General features: G+C 38.7%; 1 protein-coding gene across 1 annotated transcript in view; it reads right to left on the bottom strand.

Moving 5' to 3' along the window:
- TMPRSS7 (transmembrane serine protease 7) overlaps positions 1 to 21,049 on the bottom strand; it is a gene marked incomplete at both ends in the record, with an annotated part of 32,850 nt that overhangs the window by 6,707 nt on the left and 5,094 nt on the right. Inside the window, 11 exons of the mRNA XM_081997424.1 lie at positions 1,118 to 1,228; positions 1,860 to 1,967; positions 3,116 to 3,252; positions 7,303 to 7,409; positions 9,029 to 9,141; positions 10,383 to 10,513; positions 11,871 to 12,099; positions 16,048 to 16,086; positions 17,007 to 17,200; positions 18,202 to 18,269; positions 20,651 to 20,781. Of these exons, the coding sequence (XP_081853550.1) occupies positions 1,118 to 1,228; positions 1,860 to 1,967; positions 3,116 to 3,252; positions 7,303 to 7,409; positions 9,029 to 9,141; positions 10,383 to 10,513; positions 11,871 to 12,099; positions 16,048 to 16,086; positions 17,007 to 17,200; positions 18,202 to 18,269; positions 20,651 to 20,781 (1,368 nt within the window). The remainder of the gene's footprint in view (positions 1 to 1,117; positions 1,229 to 1,859; positions 1,968 to 3,115; positions 3,253 to 7,302; positions 7,410 to 9,028; positions 9,142 to 10,382; positions 10,514 to 11,870; positions 12,100 to 16,047; positions 16,087 to 17,006; positions 17,201 to 18,201; positions 18,270 to 20,650; positions 20,782 to 21,049) is intronic.

Here is a 21,049-nt window from a genome sequence, read left to right as displayed (position 1 = left end):
GAAAAACAAAAACCACCACTATTGGCTCAGTTCAACATGTGAAGGCATGTCTGCACAGATAGAAGATTCATACATGTATTAATACATAGGAGGGAACACAGCAAAAGAGCACTTTGGCTGGCATGGCTTAAATCAATCTCTAAGAAGAATAAACTATTCAAGTAGAACTGCATCTATACGAAGGCTTGCATCAAGTTGGCTGAATCCTAACAAAGATTTCCTCTCATCTTTTCCCATAGTGCTAGTGAACATGGATATAGTAGCAAAAACTTAGCTGTAGAGCAAGTGTTAGGCAAGAAAGATAAAACATCCAGTACTCTGGAAAGAAGCCCTCCTTTATATTTCATTGCTAAATATGAAATGAAAGGTAGTAGTGAAAGCAGTCTTACTAATTGTATTCAGTTAAACTGCAACCCCAGCCTTGGCATTTTCCTATTTCCCTGTGGCTTGCAATAAAGGAGGCCACTCAAACCCAGTCTATTTTTCTTGTCAACACACAGAAGTATCCTGTAACCATTTACAGAGACTGTGTAGTCAAGCAGGTCAAAACCCATTACTTTTCTTTAAAAAAAAAAAGTTACTTGCAGCACTTCCCAGTTGTGCTCCCTTTCACATCACGGTGTCCATTTATTCTAAAAAGCTGAAGAAATGGCTGACTCAAAACTTTCATGTGCCTAATGCTAAATGTATAACTTCCACAGCATTTTAAACATATTAACCTTATAAACCTGAAAATTGCTCCAGAGAAACTATCATTTTTATAGTCATTTTACAGATGGTAAAACTGATCCAGGAAATAATTTGCACAGATTATGTTTTAAAGAGAGAAAATCTGGGATTCAAGCTTTAAATCCCTAGATCCCTATCCTGCACTGAGAGTACTTAATTCTTCTGCCAGTATTTTGCTGAAACAGATGTTCATGAGCTCATTAAAAAGAAATAGTTTAAAATCAGTAACAGCTTGTTTATAAGCATATCAGAAGACTGAGCAGAATTATATAGCCTGAGTTAGATTTGACAGTGCCTCTTAACTCTTCAAATATGGCATCCAGTATTTAAATCAGGATTGGATAGATGATAGAAGAGAGAAAAAAATTAATTACGACAGAAGTCTTACTGTGGGTGCAGTTCTGCTCATCATCTCCATTCTCACAATCACTTACTCCATTGCAGGCAAGCAGGTTGTCCTGTATTGCGAAGCTGGAGTTACAGTTCCACTCAGGGACAACTTCAAAAACATAAGTCAAATCAGCTACAGAAACATTCTTGTAATGCTAACACTACCCTTCTGACTATGCCCAGGTACCACTTTGATAACTTTACTGCATGGTACAAGAATGAGTATGAGTGCACATTATACACAGAGAAAATAAAGCACAAAGGAGTTCAGTGACCTATCCCAGTTCACACATTGCCCCAAGTGGAGTGGCCCAAGTTCTAGCCCTCTTTCACCATGGACATTTATTATCACTCTCATCTACTCTACACACCACAATTTGTCATTCCCTCACAAACATAAAATAACTAATCTCAAAATAGAACAGATCTTTATAATTACCAGCATTTATCACATGAGGAACAACAAAAGTGTAGCCTATTACAACCGTTTTTGCACATCTGACTTTCTTCCTTGTGCTTTCCAGTGCCATACCTTCTTCATTCTTAGTTTTTTCCCCTTGTTAATTAACTATGAATGAAGCACTCGAGACAATGATTGATAGTCTGCACCTCGAGATACAAAGGAAACATCTTTTTCTTTTTCCCTAAAAAAATTTTCACCTTGTTTCAGCTGCCTTCTAAGACTACAGAATACATTTGTTGGGTTTTTCAGTCAAAATCTCTAATAAGTGAATACAAACCACAAAAGAGTTCATCGCTTTCATCAAAACAGTTGTTTATCCCATCACAGCGCTGCATCTGCTGGATGCATAAGCCAGTAGAACACTTGAAATGTCCAGGTGGACACGCTGGAGGAAAAAAAAAACCCACACAAACAAAAAACCAAAATCAAAACCCAAACCAACTTAAAAGTTTCCTTTTCCCAAATATTGCCAGCTCATTTCAATTTACAGTCACTAAGCTGTTTTGAGCAATGATAAAGTTGATGTAAATTTAATAGTATGTATGCATTGCCAGCACTTAAATTGAGTTAAGATGTTGAAAACTAGGATTTAAAAAAGAAGAAAAAACACCTCTAAAGTTCTAATTCAGCTGTTACTGCAATATGTACTGCAGGCTCTACACTGGGACTGGACCAAGTCAGCCAGTGTTTTATAGTGCAACACAAGAGAGCTTAGAATGACATCTTCTTCTGAAGGACAGTCTCGCTTTCAATAACCAAAATTTGCAGCACTTTGCAACTTCGGTTAGTAACCTGTTCTGGGGTGACTTATGAATTACATAGATGTTTGCCTTTTAAAATAAAATAATGAAGTTACCATATTTTTACGTACTCCACATATATACAGTGCATAAAACTGCTCTAGTGTGACAAGTAGCTGTGACTAGAAACCATGGCTTCTCTACTACTTTAACAGCATGAATATGTAAGATTAACACAGGGGAAAAAGTATCAGGAAACAGCTGTCTGTTTCAGGACTTAAAACCCCTCACAGTTGGTAGAATTTTATCAACTTCGAGATGTTTTTCCAGCTCAGATTTCTACTTGCACGTTAAGTATTTAAACTGATGGAAACACTGGAATAAGCAGTTGCTTATTTGGTACTCTCTGCTCATTACCTGTAAGTCTTTGTAGTAATAGAAACGTTGCAAACAAAACCTTAGGGATGAAAACAAACAGGAATACCAGACTTCAACTGACTGCACCGTGGCCATAGCCACGCAGGAAGCCTTAAGGACTGTGCAGAAGAGAACAGACTGTGTGCGTACAGGAAACCATAGCATGCCCACAAACTTTAGCTGCATAGCCTTGATGAGCTAGAAAAGGTTCTTTGTTTGCTAGTCACCTGACGTAGTAAGGTTAGAAAAGAAAATAAACAAAAACCCAACAGAGAATTTCCTGTGTAAGCCTAATTAAGTCCTACTGGACGTGAAAAATGCTGCTTCACAGGTCCGAAATGCAAAAATGGGATGAAAAAGATAAAATCCATCTTACGCTGGCTGATGTTATAGCTGCCATACTCCACCAGAAGCGGCTTCTCTGAGACCTTCGAACTGCACTGAAGCTCAACATTGACAGCAGAACTTGCAATGTGGAAGACTGTTTGGTGATCAACATAGTAACCGCAGTACCTAAAAGTGTTCAATGGAGTTCTAGAGCAGCCTTCACATCAAAATTGCCTTACATACAATTTAAATGTCATCAACACTGAAATTCAGCAATACAGTCAGCTGCCATACTTTAATTAAGAACCAAAATCTGAAACAGTACCCAAGTTTCCCAAAATGCTGGTCACAATCCTTCATGATCACACACAAGCAAGTAGAATGTTTTGCCAGAAAGTCCAGAGGAACAGAGATGTAATGAAGAAATATATCAAGACAAGTATGTGTACTTTTATCACCACTTCTGATATCTGTTTTCAAAAGATTTGAATTTGTGGGAAGGCTGAAGTAAATTTGGTGGTAGGGGAAATGTCAGCACAGTGGAGAGCAAATTTAGCTGCTCTGATTTTCAGGATTGCCCCTGAAGAAGAGTGTACAAAGGCATTGGGATAAAATTGGCCCAACTGCTTTGAAGGCAGAGGGGACTAGATTCAAGAAAACTAAAAATATTTCTAAGTAGTCACCCAGCCTTCATCCACCATTAACTTTCTGGAATTTTACCTTTGAAAGTCATGTCTTCAAATAACTAGACTAGATTTAAGAAAATGCCTTAGGTGCACATCTACTTTAAGCTGCCATTTTGACAAAGATCTTCCTTGGGTTTCTACCTAGGTGCTACTTAACTCAGAAATCTAAATGCTGCCTGATGCCAGCAAACATTTAATCTGTCCACTGCTAATGCATTTCTATTGACCTTTTCATCAAAGATGCCAAAGTTGTTGCAACTGGCATTTAGATCTAGCTGAACAAAAAAACCAAACCACAACACACAACCACCACCCTCCTCCCAAAACTCTTTAACAGGAAAAGGTTGCTGGATTGTGCTTTAAAAAATGTAGACAGTTTTAAATGTAGAAAACCAGTGAACATTGACAGTACGAGTTGCTCTAGAAGTAGAAATAAGGACTCTCTCCTCTGTTCCACTAAGATGTTCCAAAAATGCAGAACTTATGAGAAGAACATCTGGCTTTAAGACTTTTGTCAAGAAAAGTACTTATCAGTCTGAATAGATTTAAGAGCAGAAGCAGCTATATTGATTCTTAACACACTTGGCACACATACTTGCTTGACAGCAGTGCAAGGTTACACATTGCAGTTAAAAGAACTTGAAGAACATGGAAATGCATTGTTGTATTGTTAAGTGCACTAATGGACTGTTACCCAAAGGTAAATATTTCCCTTGTTTGCTTTGGCAACACCGGGCATTGCACCAGGACTCCTCTTCATGTCAACAAATGCAGGGAAATTGGGTAGTAATTTCCATGTAGACAGGTGTTGCCCAGTGTCCTGCGCACTCCACTAAAGAATGCCATAAGCGAATGGCCATGTTCATTCATATGTTTCCATATGTGCTTTGTTTCACCCTATGAAAATGAAACATCCTTTTAACACATCTAGGAGCTTCTATCGCAGCAATGTGAAAAATAAATGAAAAAAACAATATAAAAAAGAGACTTCTCTAACACATCCTGAAAACAGATGTAAAATTAACTCTTTTTTTTTTTTTTTTTTTTTTTTTACAGTGTTCTACTATAGTAAAGCTAACTGTCAAAAAAAACCAAACAACCACAGAACAAAAAAAACTCAGTCTATCAGGGCTAAGAGTGAAGACTTCCTGCTGCAGGAAGTCATCTTCTCACTCATTTTAGTGTCTCTGTCAACGTTCCCAACCTAAAACAGCCTGCCAAAGTGCATAGCAAAATGCCACCTAACCATCTGATTACCCTCAAGATGCCCACAGACATTTTCTACATTTCTCATTCTGTCAAGGACTTAGAAAACTTCCCTCCAACAAACCTTAGCACTGTTTAAAAAAATAAATTTTAAAAAATTGCAGGTTGCATTGACCACTTCTCAGCCACACAAAACCACCTCATCTCACCAGAAGTACGGAAAGCTCCTGCCCATCTGTGGAAGAGCTGAGACAGCTGCACCAAGGAAGCTATCTCCTGTGCACAGTGAGAAATGCCATATGCTTGTGGGATTTGTGAGACAGAGTTACAGATCCTTGGGAGCCTTCTACTGCTGTTTTACTAGACATTTCTCCAGGTCCAGGGCAAATGAAAGTTGCAAGGCACCATCTGTAACTCCGTGCCATCACTACAGAGAGAAACTAGGGGATCCTGTCCCATATGTTGAAGCAGGGAGTGGTATACCTTTTCATGGAATGAGTAGATACATGCATCCTGTAGCAGAGACAACGGGATGTTGCACCAACGGCTTTAACAAAAATAAAACACTGGCAACCTCTTTATTCATGTAAACCTCTAACAGTCTGCTCACAGAGACTCATTAATATTTCTGCCTATGAGAATTTCAGAAACAGCAGTTCATCAGCTGTAACTCCTCTGGCTAGGCACTAGTCTAGGCACTGGAAGACAGATGAGGAAGAACTGTGTGGTTGTGTTCAGCGTCTCTGGTTAAGTAAAGAGGTCCCTAGAGGTTTGAAGGAAACTTATCTGCACCATCTTTATGGTAGCAGTCTGTCTTTGCCAAGATCAGTCTCCTGAAGCTCTTTTTACCTAAGATAGCAGAATATGCATGCTATACACTGCAATTGCAGGAAGATGAAAAGGTGGGGTTCCCCCCCCACCCCATATCACTAACCATTAACATTGGCGGGGACGTGTGTGTGGAATCAAATATCAAAATGTTTCATGCTTTAAGTCATATTTTTTTCCATGGGAAGTAGACATGAACCATAGAGGTTTAAAAGCCTTATTTTCAATGAAAAAGACACTTTCAAAGGAAAGCTTGTCCTTGGTCTACTTACAATCATCAGCAACTTGCAACAGAAATCAGGAGCATGTGTTCTTGTGCAGTACTTCAACAGTAACCCCGAGTGCATTTCTAAGGGTCATTCTCTGACCTTTTATTCCATGGAATGTACAATTGGTAGGCTTATTTAAAAGCTGCTCTTTCATATAGAAAAACCTTACAATATGAACCCCTCATCTTTTTTTTCCTCCAGATTTTGCCTGTGATTCATAGCTCAGCCATTCTTTCCAACTGTATCATAAAAAGAACACCAAAACAAAAAAAAAACCCGCAAACACACCAAATGTTGTACATTTTGACTGGTGTTTTTATGTGCCCATCCAATCCAGCAACCAATTCCCATCAAAGCACAATTTTAAGAGCTTCAGACAAACTGAATTTGCTCTATGTAAGTACAACACAGTATCAAAAGAACAGAGAAAGTTTTTTCTCCTCTCTGTAATTCTTTCAGTTACACTCTTAAAGGCCTGACTGACTTTGGTTAGCTTCAACAGTGAGTTCAAAAATTCAGTTTCACGTCTGATCTTACTGAGGTTTCCATCTCAACAAAGTTTAAAAAAAAAATTAAAATTCCAACATCCTAAATCTAACGTTGCCTCATCATCCAGTGACTGAAAGATTACATAAAAAATTGAGAAAAAAATGGGTAGGCAATGTGTATGGGAAAGCAGCAGTATGTTAATAAAATAATAGCAGTAATATTTTAATCAAAGACACTTCAGAAATACAGTGGTACCTTAGCAGCCAATCTTTGTGGTTTCTCTTTCAAGAGCCGGTGACTGGAATGCAGAAGCATTTATGCTTCTATTCGCAATAATCTCATTGTAATAGCTTTCACTGAGAAGTTAATTAGGTACAGTGTACTTGTGAGCAATCATAGAATTAAGTTACACTTAAAAGGGCTTTAACAGACCTTGTTCAATTATCCCAGAAAACCCAAAATTCTTTTAGTGTTCACAGGACATCTGCCTTCACCCAACTCTTCACATTTCTTTCTCTCCAGAGAGTACCAATAGCTCTTGTTTTCATCTTTGTGATACTTTCCAACAGAATTTTTTTATTGCGTATATATATATATATATTTTATAAAGATTCACTTACTTGATTAGCCAAAGTGAAAGAATGGTAAGAGACACCAGTGAAGTATCTCTGTCTTTGTGGAAACTGAGTGAGCTGCAGTAGTGAAGGGAAGGTTTATTTTGGTAACATTAGTTTAATAACCCATGCAGAAGTACTTACATGTGTTCGTTAATTTTCCACCATCCTCGCTCACAGCCTTTAATATTCTTCTCACTGATGGTATAGTTATGAAACTTCAGAGCTATACCAAGGCTCTTCTGTGGAGTCTGTTGTGAGCAAGAAAGACAGTGCAAGACATAGTAAATGAAAGTCTTTAGACTTATCTCAGCGATTAAGGTGCTTGGCAATGCCACACTCTGGGAGCTGTGCTGACTTCGCCAGCTCAACAGCCAGCACTTGAGACAGCTGCCAGCTATTCAGCCTTGAGGAAAAGCAAAGGTTGGCAAAGCCTCACCACAGCTGCAGGCTTTTTCCCCCCTCTAGCCAACAGTCCTTTCATCTTCAAAAAGCCGCTGGCCACAGAAAGCAGCTTTTATATCAGGATCAAAGCACCCAAACGCAACCAAATTTATTCGCATAGGATTGTTAGTTAGGATACCGCACTGAATACGCACCGTGTCACCTTTGTAATGCTAGGAGTTACTTCTACCACAATATTGTAGTCTTCTGCTAGCACCTGCTCAGCCAGGAATTCTTTAGCATTTTACAAAAGATTTTTAAAGTTGGCAGTATAGTGAGGGTTCATAATGAATTAGGATTTCCTTTATTAAAAGGAACAGACCTTTTTGCAAGACAAGGCAACATTCCTTTAAAAACAGGGGTTCTTTCAGGACAAGAATCCAGAAATGGAGATTTTTATCCTTCTCTTTCACATAAAACATAATGTGGAAAATGAGGGAAGTTTCAGCATTGAACTACTGGGAAAATTAAATTGTTTTGAGAAATAAGTCTCGGAGGTTGCCCATGTTAAGTGTCCAGAAACTTTTCCCTCAGAAGTCCAGGGTGAATTGAAGACCTGAAGCTTAGCAAAAAAGCAATTGCCTTAGCTTTCTAGAAGAGGAAGAGGCTGTGGGTCATGGCTAGCTGGACTCCATTCAGATTGGTGTGATTCAACGTGGGCAACCACTAGCTTAACTAGACATGAGTAGCATAAGCAGAAAGATAAGTAAACAGTGGACTACATCGTATCCATTGCCATATTATTTAGCGAGGAAAACACTGAAGGGCAAACCATAAGTCTAAGATCATATTTTAGCAGCATCAGCAGGGAAATATTAATGTCATCAGACAAGGCATGACAAAACTATTTTAAACCGATGTAAACTTTATGTCATTTGCGTCAAGGAAAGTACCTGAAAAGATGCAGAAAAAGGATCCAAGAACAAAACAGTCTGCAGAATTGTGCTGATAGGACAGACCATCTTAGAAGACAAAAGTACAATTTATTAAGCATAATGAAATAGACTGAAAAGAGATGTCACAGAAACAGCAGTAATAAAAATGTTAGAGGAGTCTTTTGTACATATATTTTCCCCAATTTTTGGGGGTGGGAAAAGTGGAATTAAAAACAGTGAAGTCTTACATTCTTTGCTATGAAGTGATTCTGCAGGCTAAACATCAAAACGTATCTCAGCTCTCCACATTTGTTATAGGAAAGCTCAGAAACTATGTTCTCTTCGTTAAGAATAAGTGCACAGAAAAAAAAAAAAGAAAAACCTCACCACAAAAAACCTGAGCACAGCCAGCTATTCAGCTATGTAATTTCTGTAAACTGACACATCTGTAAGGATACAGGTTACTCCCTACACAATTTTTTCTGCTATACTTACAGGCTCTGTATGCCCAAAACACACAACAGTACCTAAGAGAGGGAGATTCATGTTACCTGGAAGTTCCATGCACAGAGACATTTTGGAGGATAATAGCTTGGGTAATAGGGACTTGTGATTCTCCCTTCATAGCCAATTTTCTCTTTTGTCACCATTGCTTTTCCACACCCTAGGGGATAAAGAGGCAAAAGTTGGTAAATACTAATATAGTTCCAGCAAAGCTATTCAGTGGGCTAAGCATCCGAATTTATCAGAAGTCTCCTGCTGCAAAACAGGGCAGCTTAGGAATTAAATTTATCTTGTTGCAAGTTGTAAAAAGATACTCTTCCCAATGATACAGACAGACAAGGAATGTAAAAGTCTAGGAATGCTTGCTGGGCTCTGGAGGACCAGGAGAAGACGTTGTGAAGTTTTTTATCAGTTATTTCACTGAAGGCAATTCTGTAAACAAGTCCCAGTGAACAGTGTTGCACATCACTACATGCACGCTGCAGTACTACACGAGGATCTCAGCCTTAAAATGCAGTCAGTTAGAAGAGAAATGGACAACATGCTAATCAGCCTCCTGGAAGTCAAAACTTTCTTTTATGACTGCTTAATAGATTTAGAGAATTCATTAAAGAAAAAACACACACACACAAACCAACAAAGAAAACCCAGCTCTGAGTTTAAACCAACAAAAAATAACAGCCCTGAATGTAAAGTTACTTATGATGGAGAATTCATCACATGCTTTTATGATAGTATTTTAAGTGCTTAATTACTCTCAACATGGAAAGTATGCAGCATCTTTCTGAGCAGATTGAATTTCCTTGCATTGGGTTGTGTTAGATTTTCCTCCTTGTGCTATTTGTGTGATGTTCCTTGTAGTATTTGTGATTATGATTTAACCACTTCTTAAAGCTTAAAGCAATAAAAAGCAGATGATGAACTTGATGCACAAATGTAACTGACTCCTTTGTGTTAATGCAGAGGCAGAGACCGACAGAAAATGCAGACAGAGCTACTGAAGTTTTATTTTCTGAGTAGTTTTCAGTGCTGAACACCTTCCACCTTTAACATCATCACTGACTCCCAAACCAGGAGAGAGGTCACAGCAGTGCTACACCTGGAATAACAACTCCATCTACCGGCACATTGCAGTCCTGACCAGCTGAATTCAGTCTGCTGGTTTCAGCCTTCTACCTTCATATTTCACTTAAGAACAGCTAATCTGCACAGATTAAATTACTCAAGAGGAAGGCAGACACTCAGCAATGCAGGGAGGATGAAGGAGAGAGACAAGCATGTAGAAAAAAAGAAACTGAGATACAGGAGTCATTTATCCATAACCAGGAACATGACAGCCACTTTGGGATCTTAGTCAGAAAGAATACAATAAACACATTTCCAGACACACAACAAACCTACTTTCTTGTGTAATGACCTCAAAATATCCATGGAATCCCTTCCATTCCTTTATTTGTGCTGCCTTAAACATTACCAGCATGAGGTTATTTGTGGACACAAGTGACACCAATGAATCAGCTGGTTCACAAACTCTGAGGGTGAAGAAAGGAGAGTACATATGTAAGCAATTGGTAAAAAACCCAAACAACCACCAAGACAAAAAGCCACCACACTGCTCTGATTCTGTGCATAAAATTTTCCACCAGTGCAGGGCTTGCCTACTTCAAAGCTTAGCAAAAACTCCATGCTCTTAAACACAAAAGTACCTGCTACAAGGCCAGTTTGAAACCCAATATTGCAAAGTCACTTCTTACAAAAAAGAAAGAAAATGCAAACACGAAAATGGTGATGGAATGATTAGCTCTAGGAGATAATACTGACTTTCAGTCTTCATTCCAAGCAAAAACAAACAAAGCCAATAGTAAAGCAAGGCTTGTAGAAAGAGAAAATTTATTTTATTAGACCAACAGATTTAGTTTGTAGTTGAGAAGTGGGAAAGACAAGTAAGTTGTTCTTCAAGTCAGAAATGAAGAAACTGAGCCATTCAACTAGCCTCATAAAAAAATAAAGTATTACTTTCCATATGCGTTACCTAGCAGACATCCTCAGTCCTCTACAGATACTAACAAGTATCACCATCTGCTGTTTTATAAACGGGTCAGTGAGTGATTCAGATTAGTAGAGGATAGCATGCTCAGAGGACTGAAAAGCCCATGCTCTTTTTTGAGGCTTATACACACACTGACAGGCCAGAGAAAAGGATTTCAGGGTCAAAACGCTGAGCTCTTCATCTACTTGATGGAGGTACTGTCTTCAAGTTTTTGGTCTGAAAGAGCTCTATGGAATTAGTTACCAGGAATTTCAAACACAAAAAAATAAATCCACAAACAAGCATATTGGACCATTAAACAGGGAGGGGGGCAGGGGAAATAACAGTCAACATCCCTCAGCTCTAGATTTTAATAACCCTTTATATTACTCAAAGCAGCTAATAAAAGCGCTGACCTCGTGAGTGGCAGTAAGTATCCAAAGAATCACGAGACTTAATTTTAGAACTTCAGTCTTCATATGAAGAGTACTATCCTCACATGGAAGAAGAGTTTTCTTAGGGGAGGAAATTTTGACATTTTTTTTTAGTTAGCATCTGTTTCCTGGTAAGAAACAGAAAATTCCACCCAGTATGTGTGAACTTCTTATAGTTCTGTAGATAGGTGAAGATGTACTCCAGTTGAAGACTAAAGAAGAATTTGAAGAATATTTTACTGTTTCTTTTACTAGCAAGACCAACTTTGCCACTTTTGTAAGAAAAGAATATTTGCCGGCTGTTGTGTGCATAACACATGAAGATCAGAATATTTTAACAACACAAAACCAAAACAAAAATGCAGATTAACATATCTTCAGGAAAAAAAACCCCAAATGATTGTCAATATGAAAATTTATACTCACCGGTACAATATCTTATGTTTGATTGGCATCAGAGAGTCATAAATGGTTAATGAGTCAGTGATGCAGTTATCTGCTTCAATCTGAAGGGATACTATTGAAAGACGAATAAGATGGCCCACGGATGCAATCAGCTTAAAATAGCAGATCGTTCCCCCCGAGGTAGCATGTATATCCAGAGGAAAGTGCTCATGTAGGTGATCAGCGTACAGATCGTACATACAATTTGTTCCTGTGGAAATGTCACATTTTCAACACTGGACACTCACACCAAAACTGTTAAATCCACATGGCATAAAAAAAAAATCCTAAAAATTATTTTAAACTAAAGCAACATATGAAAGCGTACTTAAATCTGAACACAAAGTAATCTGTGCCACTCACTGTTTTCATCTTAGTTACAAGTCTGAGGTCAAGGAAAAGTCTACTACATAGACTCATAAAATTACAGAGCATGGCAAACAGTGCTGTAAATAAGTCCTTGCAGTGTATTTGCACTAAAGCACCGCCATTTTGTACAATAGGTATTTGCAGTTAACAAAGCTCTGTGGAGCCCCCGGAGGATAAATTACTTATTTAAATCAAACAATTGTTCTCTGGGAAATGTTCATCTGCTGTCAAGGCATAAATCAACTGCTAACCCCTACAGATATTAGGATATTTAAAATATATAAAATAAAAACAAAATAAAAATCCAGCTACATATCTGTATTACTCAGGTTTTTAGATTATTGTTCAAACATCAGGGTTCTCAATGTTTTCTTGTGAAATGAGCTATAAGTGCTACCACTAAATTCAGATTCACCAATTCCTCCAGTTTGGAAGGGATCCTAGGACTTCATGATTCTGTGATTCTATGACTTTTCTTGTTCAACATCCTGCTCAAAGCAGGGTCAAGGTGAATTCAGACCAGAACTTTGTCCTGTCAAGTCTTGAAAAACTTTGCAGCATGAGAAGTCACTGTTAGAAATGAAAGTACTGTGAAATGTAAAATGATACAGACTAGCTTACACAACAGTTTTATTAAAAAAAAAAAGTAGTAAAAAAGTTGTGTCATAATTTAGGTAAGAATAACCAGAAAGTTACCTACTTGCATCCAATTTTCCAGTTAAGCCAAAACAATTTTGACTTTCAAGTCAAATCACAGAATCATAGAATCACAGAGTAATTAAGGTTGGAAAAGACCTCTAAGATCATCAAGTCCAACCATCAACCCAACACCACCATGTCAACTAAACCATGTCCTGAAGTGCCACATCCACTCGTTTTTTTTGCATACTTCCAGTGATGGTGATTGCACCACCTCCCTGGGCAGCCTGTTCCAATGCTTGACCACTCTCTCAGTAAAGAATTTTTTCCTAATATCTAGTCTAAACCTCCCCTAGCACAACTTGAGGCCATTTCCTCTCGTCCTATCACTAGTTACTTGGGAGAAGATACCAAGACCCACCTCACCACAAGTCCCTTTCAGGTAGTTGTAGACAGCAATAAGGTCTCCCCTCAACCTCCTCTTCTCCAGACTGAACAACCCCAGTTCCCTCAGCCGCTCCTCATAAGACTTGTTCTCCAGACCTCTCACCAGCTGCCTTGCCCTTCTCTGGACACGCTACAGCAACTCAATGTCCTTCTTGTAGTGAGAGGTAATATATTGAGGTCTTTATTTCAATTCAATGTTGCATCTCACAGTCAGCGAAGAGCTTAGGGATTTTTTTGTTTGGTCATATCTAAGACTCTTAACACAGCTCTTCGAAAGGTGAGAAGGAGGAAAAATGTAAATTAGGTAGAATAAGATCCAAAGTAAATATTTGCATTAATTTCTGCCTATTAAAAAGACAAGTCTCTGAAATAGTATCATGGAACATCAATTAGAGCACTGTGAAATTTTGCATCCATTGTTGACTCAAATGAAATGTTGTCCTTTTAACCAGTTGTTAATCAAGACAGGAAGTGTCAGACTTTGTCTGACTTCTATTTCTAGTTTACAGTTTTGAAACTAATGCTATGTATGCTTATGAACAATCTGTAAGGGTCACATGCCATTCATATGAATTACAGTTATAACTATTTAAAGCTTTGGTTGAGACATTGTTCTTCCTTCTTGTTCTTATCTCTTCCCAATAACGTTCTTTTTATAATAGTTATTTGTGCTTATTTACTTACCCTTATCAAAGCCAGCTTTGATCATAATCTTTAGAATTATGTGACTACCATTATGTCTACTAAGTAGTTAATAATGTGACAAGCTCACTGCTAGTAAGGAGGACAGTGCAGAGGATTCAGAGCTGGCTCTGGAACTGGAACTAATGCAAGCATACCATCTTGAAACCAAAACTGGATACAGTCTTTACCCAGCCAGACCCTGCATAGCCAGATACCATGGCAAGGCATTTAACTTGCATTAGCTGAACCTCTGCAAGTCCTTTCTCCAACCCATTCTTCAATAAATCTGCACTCCAGTGCTGTGCCTGAACTAATAACTAGGTGCATCTTCATGCCAAAGTAACACCATAGTTCTCAAAATATAACCAGGTAATGCACCTTCCTTGTATGCAGCTGCGTTAACGCTTTCACTTCTGCACCATATTCTATAGTACTAAGCTGACACACTCAAGGGGCCTCAACAAATGAAACTGCACCAGCAGAAGACTTTCTCAACTCCTGTAGCAATCCATGTTGTTGTTCCCCTGCAACTTCTTTGCATACCAGCACTGTGCTCCTCATAGATACCAGTTGCCACCTGTGGTTGACTACACTGTAAGTCTCTGAAAGACATCTAGAATATGGCAATCATCCTTCTCCGCTCGTGTGAAAGATACCATATAAGTCCTAAAAAAAGCCTTAGTATCAATATTTGTGTTGCATTCTTCTCCTTATTTTCTTCTCTTGTAGGGTCTGCACTCTCAAATAAATTGAAACACAAGATCTGACTGTACTAATTCCTCTGCCCTGGGACACTGACTGAATTGGGAGATGAAATTGTTATTACACAAGTAAGCACCAATGCACAAGATAATTATATAAAAGAACAATAAATAAAAGTAAAATGCTTGTAAGCAGATGTGACAAAGGCCAATATTGCTATGCTTCACAGTTTAAGTCAGGAAAGGTTTTGAGCAAATGACTGCTGAAGCAAACTTGACTTGAACTTTGAGAAATTATAGACTGGATATCAATCTAGGTATTGCAGACCCAAAGTCCACCTGTGGACTGCAGAACTAGGAGTTCTTGATTTGCCTGCACTGACAAAAGTAGTTGTTGAATTCCGTGAGAGTATGCAAGCTAAAACCTTGCAAGATAACAGAAGTGGAAATCACAGATGAAAGTATAACAAGTTAATGTTTTAGAAAAGAAAAATACAGAGATGGAAAGGTATAAAGCCCTTAAACTGAAATGGTGCAACTTCAGAAGAGTAAGCCTGTGTCAAGGAGCAAGGGAGGCCAACACATCCCTAACTGATTGACAGCTGCTGGCCCAACAGAGACTTATCAGGTGTCTGCATCACAGGTGATTAGCATACTATTGCTTAGCCTAGTAGTACATTTTTTCTAGATACCTACTCCACATACTAGTGAACATAGATGTGCTGTGCTCTTAAACTTCTTGTAAAGTCTCTGCACACTGCCAAAGAACCCTACTGGGAGATTTACAACATGAAACCAAGCAGGTACCTAAGTAGTGTCTCGCATAACTCTGGCAAAACTGAACTCCTTAAACTAATTTCTGTTAGGGAATGTATTCAAAAGAAAAACTCATCATTAACCTTGGAGAAAAGAGAGTAAAGGAAGATAAAGGATGGACAAAAGCATTGCCATTGTTCAGTGTAAAAACCAATGAACAGACTTAAATTAAGTACTGCCCAGTTTCGAAAAGGTTAATCTTCTCTTCAACACAGTAAATAGCAAACAACTGACTGAGTTTATTTCCCACCATCTAAAAAAAATCTAAAAAATTTTAGATTTAGGTACACCTAAAAAATTTACCAGTCAGATTAAAGGCAGACAGGTTCTGTATTTGTTGCATGCAAGACTCTTGGTCTCTCTTACAGCAAGTCAGGACATAAATGCCAAAGCTGAATTTAACCCTCTTTAACACTGAGCAGTATCTTTGAGTCCAAGACATGAATTAAAGGCTCTGTTTTCCACCTCTCCTCTGCCAGGAAGCTGCCAAAATGGTGAATTACCTGTTCCTGTTGTTGACCAATAATCTGACCGAAGACCTGCTGCATAGAAGGAAAAAAAAAAAAAAAAGTTGTGTGAGTCTTCTCATTTGCCTAAAATCCAGAATTCACGGTTTAATTGAATCATACTTTAATCCTAACACTAAATACAGAGGACAAAACAGTTATCTCTGTGATTCCCCCTTCATTTCTGCAAATTCTGCAAGCAGCTTTGGAGGTATCATGTCCCCAGACATCTCAGCGCCTGAGGCAAGAAGAGACTGCATGTCAATTAAGCAAATTCAATTGAAGGACTGAGACAGAGGTATCCAGGAGGTCATCTTCTCACCCTTGGCCACAAGGTCTTTCTCAGCTTTCAGTTGGACAGAGTTGTTTGAATGAAGCTTGTTCTGTCCTTTGTTCATAGAGCTGAAAATCATACAACATTTTGTGGCCAATTATATTAAACAGGTAGTTGAATCCAATATTGCTAATTTCTTCCCCAGACAGGAATGGCACAGGAGTTGTTTAATGAATGGGCAGCTTTATAATCCGGTTTTTAATCTTTAGTAAAGGGGTGACAGGGGTGTCACCTGAAAGGGGTAAATCTCCTTTTCAGTGGAAGGGCTAAAGTGTGATACATGTGGGAGCCTTAAGGCTTTACCTTTTTGTACTTTTAAAGTCACAGACTAACCCAAATCTGAGCTGTCTACAAGGTGTCAGGCTTAGCTCCTGAATATGAACATAAGCACTCCAAGTACAGGAAGTTTTGCAATCGGTGTTCACAAGGACAATTTATACCATGATTTGACCTCAAAACTGGGTTTGACTTTCCCTTTTTTTTTTTTCTCTATAATAATTTTAGTATTAGAAGCTAAAGCTGCTGGATAAAGATTTTGGTTTATTTATAGAATTTGCTACTCCAAGATAAAAACGTTTGATTAACGGTTTCCTCAGGGATATGTGTATGTGCTTATACTAACCACTTAGTACAATGGAGTCCATGTCAACTGCAAGGCCCTCAAGACTTCCCACTGAGGTCCGGTTAATGATACTTGTCTGAATGGAATCCTTTAAAATGGCAGCCACACAATCCTCACACAGCACTTGTCCTTTTGTCTGTGGTACCACAAATACAATCCAGAAATGAATAAGAAGGCCACCGTTGTTGTTGTTACTGAAATTAAAAAGATCCTACAGGTTATCATCATGTTGAAAGCTTTCTGAAGACTAGACTCTTAACACAAGCTTCTGCAGTGCAAGTATAGAAATGTATGGCTCATTTCCATCTTGCCTTGTTACTTTGACACACTTGATGTATTTTTTCTCTTTATTAAATAAAAATCCCAAAACACAATCTTCACACCTAGCTGGGAATCTTCACTGGGCTGATTTCCTGAGGGCTCCTGACTTTTGAGATCTATGGAAATCATAATAACTACTTGAGTTAGAGCTGGATTATCTCCTAAAGAGCAAAACAGAAATAGTAGAATTATCATCTCCAAAAATGCAGAACTGTGCATACCTATGCATCTCACCCTGTACTGTGCACTGCAGTACATAAGAAAAGATTTCTAGACCCTTTAGGTAACATTAGAAGCTGTATTTGGTCACCCCAATCTTTACCTCCTAGTGGTGAGAAATACTTTATAATCAAATGTACCCCAAAAACTCCTGCTCCTGAACCAAAATTGTGTTTGGTTCATGAGGATTGGAATGACTAATTCTCTAGCATTAATTGCATATGTAATATTAAAGTGTACTTTATTACAGTATAGAGATTTCCCCCTTCTTCTGTCAGTAAAAAATAGTTTCATACCACTAACATTACTTATAAAGTATGTGCCACAGTTAATAATACAGAGTTGTGCTCTAACAGCACATTTAAGTGGTTAAACTTCTGTGTGACCTATCAGCCAAAGTATCACTAAACCTCTTTAGGGACATTATTTGTTTACTTTAGACTATACTCCTGGCAGACAAGCAACAGCTTATATGACTTTAGTTTGCCCTTACTTTTGTGAAATGAATTGGTATAGTTCACAAGTGTATTTTGCTATCATTACAAATACGTAGCAAAGAGATTAAATCATAACCACCAAAAATAGGCTTCTCTTGTGGGCTCATTACATCATATACTACCCAGCAGAAATGCAATTACATTAACCACAGTTTTACCTGACTTCTGAAACTGTGGACTGCTTATAAAATTTGGAGAAAGAGGAGGTTGTGTAGACCAAGTTCATCTGAAAGAGAAAGCATTAAGGTTTATAGTTTCTGAAATCAGCCATCCCTAGAGATGTTATAAGCCCAGGCTTTCCTAGGAACATCCTCTTTTCCACCAAGAATATGTGATCTGCACACATTTCCAGACATACAGCAGCCAAGATAGGCAGAGCAGCAGACATGAACAGACCAGCTCTACAATGCAGCCGGCAAACATCAAATCTTTTGCCCCTGGCCAGTTGACGTGTACAGCAATGCTTTTTCCAAATAAATGAGTACTGAAAAGAGTGCACATTCTTTGCCCAGCAAAACACAAATACAGAGGCTTCCCTATCCTGATGCTGAAACTTAGGGCCAGTCATCAGGAAACAAGCACATGCTCATAACATTTTGTGTGTTGCTACTAAGGTGCAGTTAACAGCAAACATCAGGGTTTTCTCCACAGAATCACAGTAAGACTGAGATTGGAAGGGGCCTCTGGAGAGCATCTAGTCCAGCCCTTCTGCTCAAAGCAGGGTCAACTACACCAGGTTGCTCAGGGCTATGTCCAGTTGAATATCTCCAAGAATGGAGACTCCATAACCTCTCTGGACAACTGCTCTGGTGTTTGATCACCTTCACGGTTAGAAAAAACTGTTTAATGTTTACGTGGAATTTCTTGCATTTTGATTCAGTTTGTGTCTTATTTTCTTCACTTAACAGTTTAGTATTAACATATTTCTTTCCAGTATGCACAGTGTAAGATATGTGGAGAAGGAAAACCTCTGCCCATTTCATGCTGTGGGACTGACTTTGGGGAAAGCAAGCTCCTGATTCCACCAGTTCTTTGTATGTATGTGATAATACCAGCATGACAACAACCTTCTTCCTCTTGGTCAAGGAGGCACACTTCTAAAGCCACAAGGTGGCATGTACCTCAAGCTGTTCAGAGCTCATCCTGCTGGTTAAAATTAATGCCCGAGGGACTATAACAGATTCAAAGCAAAGGCTGTAAAAGTCACATTAATACGAGTCCCTAACTTGCAGGGTTTGACACAGGGAGTTTGAAGAATTAATTTAAGGGCCTAAATAAAAATGAGTGGAGCTCAGTCTTTTTCCATATTAAGCTACAAGGGATTTTATGTATTACTGTTACTATCAAAGGGGAAAGGAGCCTATTTTGAGAGGTTCTTCCACTACCACTCTGGGGGTCTCTGGGCCAGCAGCCATGAACAAAAGGGTTTCAAGGAGAAAAACAAACAAAACCCCAAATCGCCTGCATCCATACTAGCAATTTTAGCCAATAGTCACATCACCACGAAGCACAGTTTCGGCAACGCAAAATCTGTTGATGAGTTCAGGCAAAGTTTGCAGATGACAAATAAATTCCGAATTATGTTCAGGTAGGAGGCGGTGACACTAGCAGTTCACACCTGCTGTCCGTCACCTCTCTCCACTATATGCGACAAAGGCTGGATATTCTGGGACAAGAGTAAGACACAGGGCTCACACAGAGCTGCTCCATGGAGAGCAGGGGAAGGACGTGTCCTTTGCAGGTTGTCTGTCACCCCTGCCTAAAAGCACTTCAGTCGTTAACATGCAGGATTAGGAAAACTAGACTATCTGCTTTGAAGTCTTTTGTGGTCCAGATTTTAGAGGGCAGGAAAAAAAGATAGAACTGGAAAACAGGAATATGTGTTCATATCATAAGATAAAAAGAACTTACAATTATTCAGAAATCTCTTAATTGCATCTGACATTATTATTTTTTTGTTTCTTCAGCAGTTTTCATACTATTGCTTGAATCCTTATGTGGACAGTGCTGCATTTCCCGGCATTAATGTTTTATTCCTGCCTACACCAAATTCCCTTTTAACCAACATTCCCACTCTTCTCTTCCCACTGCAGAGCAGCCTTAACTGCCTACAACAGAGTACTATTTCTGCTTTGACTGATGTAAGGTGTTTGGGAAGAATAACGGTCTTTAGAATACCTGGTATCAGAAAGAAATGTAAATGTAAACATGTTTGGGAGCTGGAGTAATTATAGATGCTCTAAGGTAGAAAACTGGCAGCAAATACCAATTTAAATGCAAAATACTTCATTGGTTTAATGTCTCAAAAGTCGCAATTAAGTTTAGAAGGGCTTTTGTAAAGTTCTATTCACAGTCCGCGATTTGTGGGGGGAAAATATGAAAAATTTTTACTAAAAGTCAAATAGATCTTTTCAAAACTCAGTTTTTGATTAACAAGCTGAAAGCAGCCAGTTCCTTCCTGCCTCCAGATAGCCACCCTTTGTATGTGGTCTTCCGGGGCAGGGAGGGGGAGCAGAACACCACAGCAGACTCAATGGCTCCTGGAAGTTGCACCTCTTGTTCACAGCTCTGATCTTTCTTGCTAGCCAAGCAGCCCACTCGTCTTACCACATGCTGCACATTCTGTGCCACGGAGAGGAATTCTTTTGACTCCTTCTGCCTGTATTCTGGGAGAAACTCTATGTTGGCGACACGAAACAGTCCAACAAAATACAACGCATCTTTGTTTTCTGCCTGAACTGCAAGAAACAAAGATGACAGTTAGCTGCCTTTTTTTTTTTTTTTAAATACCAGTGAGGTTTTTTCCTAATTACATTCTAAACCAAATTAATCTATTTGCCCTTCACTGGAAATGACTGCCAAAAGTACACTATGTTTTCACAGCCAAGTTTTTATAGATGAGTACCACTATATGAAGGTGAATTGAGCACCTGTTCCCTATGCACAAGGTAAGATAACACCATACAAATGAACCAGCAGAATGAAAGCAATATTGACATCCAGATT

Source organism: Phaethon aethereus (assembly GCF_964289735.1).
Source record: "Phaethon aethereus genome assembly, chromosome: 1".
NCBI lineage: Eukaryota > Metazoa > Chordata > Aves > Phaethontiformes > Phaethontidae > Phaethon > Phaethon aethereus.
Note: the sequence above shows the minus strand (reverse complement) of the source record. Positions and strands in the feature narration are given on the sequence as shown.